This window comes from Telmatherina bonti (assembly GCF_933228915.1).
Source record: "Telmatherina bonti genome assembly, chromosome: 1".
NCBI lineage: Eukaryota > Metazoa > Chordata > Actinopteri > Atheriniformes > Telmatherinidae > Telmatherina > Telmatherina bonti.
In genome coordinates this window covers 3,418,671-3,426,170 of record NC_136619.1, presented here as the reverse complement: position 1 = coordinate 3,426,170, position 7,500 = coordinate 3,418,671, and the positions used below count along the sequence as shown (strand labels likewise).

Genomic DNA, 7,500 nt, shown 5'->3' with positions numbered 1-7,500 from the left:
ACCCAATCCCCCCATTCTCTTACACACTCTCAAACTGTAGGTGTGTGTGTGTGTGTGTGTGTGTGTGTGTGGGGGGGGGGGGGGGGGGGGGGCTGCAGAAGGAGAGAGGAGAAGGCCCACCGCCTCCACACCCCCAGGTGACGCTCCCACCCAGAGTCACGTTGCATTCCCTCCTCCTTCACACATCAATACATTCACACCCCCTCACCATCAGCCTGGTATACACACACATCTACACACACACACACACCTACACACATATACACACACACACACACACCTACACACACCTACAGACCCACACATCTACACACACACACACACACTCCTACAGACCCACACATCTACACATACACACACCTACAGACCCACACATCCACACACACACACACATACACACACATCTACACACACACACACCTACAGACCCACACATCTACACACACACACACACACACACACACACACACACACACACACACACACACACACACACACACACACACCTACAGACCCACACATCTACACACACACACACACACACTCCTACAGACCCACACATCTACACATACACACACCTACAGACCCACACATCTACACACACACACACATACACACACATCTACACACACACACACCTACAGACCCACACATCTACACACACACACACACACACACACACACACACACACACACACACACACACACACCTACACATACACACCTACACATACACACACCTACACACATATACACACACACCTACACACATATACACACACACACACACACCTACACACACCTACAGACCCACACATCTACACACACACACACACACCTACAGACCCACACATCTACACACACACACACCTACAGACCCACACATCTACACACACACACACACACCTACAGACCCACACATCTACACATACACACACCTACAGACCCACACATCCACACATCCACACACACACAGACCCACACATCTACACACACACACACCTACAGACCCACACATCTACACACACACACAGACCCACACATCTACACACACACACCTACAGACCCACACATCTACACATACACACACCTACAGACCCACACATCTACACACACACACAGACCCACACATCTACACACACACACCTACAGACCCACACATCTACACATACACACAGACCCACACATCTACACACACACACCTACAGACCCACACATCTACACATACACACACCTACAGACCCACACATCTACACACACACACAGACCCACACATCTACACACACACACCTACAGACCCACACATCTACACATACACACACCTACAGACCCACACATCTACACATACACACACCTACAGACCCACACATCCACACATCCACACACACACAGACCCACACATCTACACACACACACACCTACAGACCCACACATCTACACACACAGACCCACACATCTACACACACACACACACACACACCTACAGACCCACACATCTATACACACACACACCTACAGACCCACACATCTACACACACACACACCTACAGACCCACACATCTACACACACACACACCTACAGACCCACACATCTACACACACACACCTACAGACCCACACATCTATACACACACACACCTACAGACCCACACATCTATACACACACACACCTACAGACCCACACATCTACACACACACACACCTACAGACCCACACATCTACACACACACACCTACAGACCCACACATCTACACACACACACACCTACAGACCCACACATCTACACACACACACACCTACAGACCCACACATCTACACACACACACACCTACAGACCCACACATCTACACACACACACACCTACAGACCCACACATCTACACACACACACACCTACAGACCCACACATCTACACACACACACACCTACAGACCCACACATCTACACACACACACACCTACAGACCCACACATCTACACACACACACCTACAGACCCACACATCTACACACACACACCTACAGACCCACACATCTATACACACACACACCTACAGACCCACACATCTACACACACACACACACCTACAGACCCACACATCTACACACACACACACCTACAGACCCACACATCTACACACACACACACCTACAGACCCACACATCTACACACACACACACCTACAGACCCACACATCTACACACACACACACCTACAGACCCACACATCTATACACACACACACCTACAGACCCACACATCTACACACACACACACCTACAGACCCACACATCTACACACACACACCTACAGACCCACACATCTACACACACACACACACACCTACAGACCCACACATCTACACACACACACACCTACAGACCCACACATCTACATACACACACCTACAGACCCACACATCTACACACACACACCTACAGACCCACACATCTACACACACACACCTACAGACCCACACATCTACACACACACACACCTACAGACCCACACATCTACACACACACACACCTACAGACCCACACATCTACACACACACACCTACAGACCCACACATCTACACACACACACACCTACAGACCCACACATCTACACACACACACACCTACAGACCCACACATCTATACACACACACACCTACAGACCCACACATCTACACATACACACACCTACAGACCCACACATCTACACACACACACACCTACAGACCCACACATCTACACACACACACACCTACAGACCCACACATCTACACACACACACACCTACAGACCCACACATCTACACACACACACACCTACAGACCCACACATCTACACACACACACACCTACAGACCCACACATCTACACACACACACACACCTACAGACCCACACATCTACACACACACACACCTACAGACCCACACATCTACACACACACACACCTACAGACCCACACATCTACACACACACACACCTACAGACCCACACATCTACACACACACACACCTACAGACCCACACATCTATACACACACACACCTACAGACCCACACATCTACACACACACACCTACAGACCCACACATCTACACACACACACACACACCTACAGACCCACACATCTACACACACACACACCTACAGACCCACACATCTACACACACACACACCTACAGACCCACACATCTACACACACACACACCTACAGACCCACACATCTACATACACACACCTACAGACCCACACATCTACACACACACACCTACAGACCCACACATCTACACACACACACCTACAGACCCACACATCTACACACACACACACCTACAGACCCACACATCTACACACACACACACCTACAGACCCACACATCTACACACACACACACACACCTACAGACCCACACGTACATCACACTCATGACATTTTCTAAATCAGCTTCATAAGGCAGTCACCTGGAATGGCTTATCAATTGCTCCTGGAGGTGTCGAGTACTTGTTAGAGGCTTTGCCGTCACTCTTTGGTCCAAAACATCCCAAACCATCTCAAGTGAGTTAAGGTCAAGTGATTGTGGAAGCAGGTCGTCTTATGCAGCACTCCATCATTCTGTTTCTTGGTCAAACATCCCCTACACAGTCTGGAGGTGTGTTTGGGATCATTGCCCTCTGAGATACAAATGATGGTCCCGCCAAGTGCAAACCAGATGGGATGGCCTGTCGCTGTGGTCGCCATGCTGGTTAAGTGTTCTTTGGATGTTGACTGATTAATCAACTGTTTCACTAGCAAAGAACCCCCATACCACCACGTCTCCTCCTGCATGCTTCACCGTGGGAACCACACATCTCGGAACCATCTGCTCACCTTTTCTGCATCTCACCAAAACATGGCGAGTGGAACTAAAAATCTCATAATTTAATTCATCAGGCCAGAGCACAGATTTCCACTGATATGAAGTCATTCCTGATGTTTCTTGGCCCAAATTAGTCCCTTATTCTTATTGTTCTTTCTCAGAAGTGGCTTCTTTACAGCAATTTGACCATGGAGGCCTAATTTAGGCAGTCTCCTCTGAACAGTTGATGTTGAAATGCATCACCATCTTGAATTCTGTGAATCATTTCCGTAGGCTCTTATCTGAGGTGCAGTTTATTTGCGGTTTCTGAGATTGGTGACTCTGGTAAGCTTATCCTATGCAGCTGAGGTAACTCTTGGTCTTCCTGTCCGGAGGAGGTCCTCATGAGAGCCAGTTTCAACGTCATGTTTGATGGTCTTTGTAACAAGAGAATACCTTCAAACCTCTTGAAGTTTTCCTGATGGACTGACCAACATGTCTTAAAGTAATGATGTACTGTCATTTCTCTTCACTTAGTGGAGTGGTTTTTGCCATAATATGGATTATGAATGAATGAAATGAAATGAAAACTACTTTATTAATCCCCAGAGGGAAATTCAATACTGTAGTATATAATAATAATAATAATAACTAGAGGAGGTCTTGTTCCGGAGGCTGATGGCTGCTGGCAGGAATGATCTTCTGTATCTTTCAGTCTTACATCGGACCTGAAGAAGCCTCTCACTGAACACACTTTGTTGTTTCATCACTGTGTTGTGGAGAGGGTGTGAAGAATCCTCCATCATCTTCATCAGCTTGTGCAGCATTGTAAACAAGTCTTTCGTCTCTCTCTCTCTCTCTCTCTCTCTCTCTCTCTCTCTCTCTCTCTCTCTCTCTCTCTCTCTCTCTCTCTCTATATATATATATATATATATATATATATATATATATATGTACATGAATAAAGGTGGTCCTTGGGTTCTGCGGTTCTCGACTTTCATTATTTCGACTTTACGACGCTCATTACATAAATGTAAACAAAAAAAACCAGAGCACGTTTTGAAGTTAAGAGGGTCCATACAAGCTCTTATGATGCGTGACATGGAGGTTGACATGACGCCTCAGTGTGTATTTTAATTGCCTGGATTGTTTTTTATATTATGATGTATAATACGTGCCTTTAGTTCATAATTTAGTGATCAAGGAGGCAATATTAGGATTTTTTTTCTTATGTATGAAACACAGAAAACTAAACTCAGTCCATAACATGTTTTTACTGTGCAAGCAGAGAATAAAATAACCGCGTCAGTCTACTTTATTCTCACCAGCTGTAACATGTTGGAGTATTTTCTTCTCAGCTGTTTGAAATGGTGACCTGGAAAAGTACAGTTATAACAGGAATATATGTACTGCTGCCAGTGCTGTACTTTTAACCCAGTCCAATGTGTTTGGACTGCTTCTCTGCTGTAAATGCTGAGTCCCGGGTCTTACCTTGGGATCCAAATGGATGAAGCTGTGCAGGCCCTTCATAGAATATGCAGCTCTGCGTACCACTCTGCTGTGGTGAAAATGGTAATGGTCCTCCAGACTTCCTATCTGACCAAACAAATCCAGAAAGACAATGGAACAATGAAACTGGAAGTAATTTACACATATGTGTACTTTCTTTCTCAATGACTGCTGCAGTACTGCTAAATGAAAGCATGTTATGTCAAAGCTCAAGTTACCATGTTTCTGCATTTTCAGCACATTTCTCCATCTGTATGAAGTATATTATGTCATCCAATAAATATGCATGTTCTTCTTTGACTTTGCAGCAGCCTTCTCTGCACATGTGCATAGCTGGCACGGGGCATGCTTCGTTCCCAGATTACATCTGGTTTCATTCTCTCCAACCTCCTTCAGACTCAAACTGTTTCACTTTTCTCTTCTAAATTTCACAGATCAGCTAAAAGCAAGCAAACAGCGTGTGTGTGTGTGTGTGTGTGTGTGATCTAATGGAGAAGTCTGGAGTACTATTTATGACACAGTCAAATCTGAAAAAGAAGAAAAATCTTGTCATACTTATTGGAAAGTAGAATAAACTGTTTATTTAGAAGAGACTCACCTCTTCCCGTCTGCTGATCAGCTTAAATCTGTATCTCATTCCTTTTTTACATCACTTCCAGAGGAGTTGCTACTTCTTGTCAGTAAAACATATTTTTCCCTCTAGGGGAAATTAAAATGGTTGATATAACTTTGTTAGAGGCATTTAGAGACATTATACTCTGGAATTCACACAGTCCTAATCATGAGGATTTTTAATTTATTGACGATCTTAATCTTTTGTTGTTTCATTAGATTGGATTGATCCTCCCAGAACAAATATGTATTACCTAATATAACAACTGCCTTACATATAGTGCAGGGAATTTATGAAGTATGGAGAGCCTTTCATCCAGAGGAGACAACTTTTATTCCCATGTACAAAAATCGTATTCAAGGAGAGATTTTTGTCCCAGTTATTTATATGTCAAAGATAATAAACAGTTTCCATCAAGCTGGGACTTTTTCAGATCTTTCTGCTTTGAGATTTGAATTAGAATTTCAGAAAATATTGTCAAATCCAAAATCCTGGAGATTTAATGTTACATTTCTCTCCACAGAGGACATAACAACTTATATGAAGGCTGATTTAAAACTTTTTGTTTTGGTGGATGAAATAGTTTTGTATGTCCATTAAATAAGTTAACGATAAAACCTCCGCCAAGGCCTTTAAAAAGTTCCTGGATCCAAACGGTGATCCGGATCACCACTAAAATGAAAAATGTTCTTCCTTTTCACATTTCCAACAAGTCCTGAAAATTTAATTAAAATCCGTCCCTAACTTGTTGCGTTGTGTTAAAAACAAACTAAAAAGGAAACATAATATTGAATAATGACGAAAAAGTTATTTCTAAGAATTACAACATTTTTCTTCATTGTTTTGTTACAAACAGTAAAAATTTAAGACGTAAGTGGGAACAAGATCATCCTGTGGATACGCAGTAAGAGGAGCGGTCTTATATACAAGTTCATATAAACTGAGACATAAACTCGCTCTACTACTACTACTGCTGCTACTACTGCTATTGCTACTGCTACTACTATTACTACTACTACTGCTGCTACTACTGCTATTGCTACTGCTACTACTATTACTGCTACTACTGCTACTGCTACTACTACTGCAACTACTACTGCTACTGCTACTGCTGCTGCTGCTGCTGCTAGTGCGACTACTACTGCTACTGCTACTACTGCTACTACTACTACTACTGCTACTACTACTACTGCTACTACTACTACTACTGCTACTACTACTACTACTGCTACTACTACTGCTAGTGCTACTGCTGCTGCTGCTAATACTACTGCTACTACTGCTACTGCTACTACTACTACTACTACTACTACTACTACTGCTATTGCCATTACTGCTACTACTGCTACTGCTACTACTACTACTACTACTACTACTACTGCTATTGCCATTACTGCTACTACTGCTACTACTACTGCTACTGCTACTACTACTTCTGCTACTACTACTGCTACTGCTACTACTGGTACTACTACTACTACTGCTACTACTGCTACTGCTACTACTACTGCTACTGCTACTACTACTGCTGCTACTACTTCTGCTACTGCA

General features: G+C 44.0%; 2 protein-coding genes across 2 annotated transcripts in view; one reads left to right on the top strand and one right to left on the bottom strand.

The window, feature by feature from the left end:
* Positions 1-7,500, bottom strand: part of pcsk6 (proprotein convertase subtilisin/kexin type 6) — a gene marked incomplete at both ends in the record, with an annotated part of 82,093 nt that overhangs the window by 46,188 nt on the left and 28,405 nt on the right. The window contains one exon of the mRNA XM_079243273.1: positions 5,319-5,423. Coding sequence (XP_079099399.1) covers positions 5,319-5,423 — 105 coding nt within the window. The remainder of the gene's footprint in view (positions 1-5,318; positions 5,424-7,500) is intronic.
* LOC306755459 (uncharacterized protein) overlaps positions 6,242-7,500 on the top strand; it is a gene marked incomplete at both ends in the record, with an annotated part of 26,312 nt that continues 25,053 nt past the window's right edge. The window contains one exon of the mRNA XM_079239848.1: positions 6,242-6,246. Within this exon, the coding sequence (XP_079095974.1) occupies positions 6,242-6,246 (5 nt within the window). The remainder of the gene's footprint in view (positions 6,247-7,500) is intronic.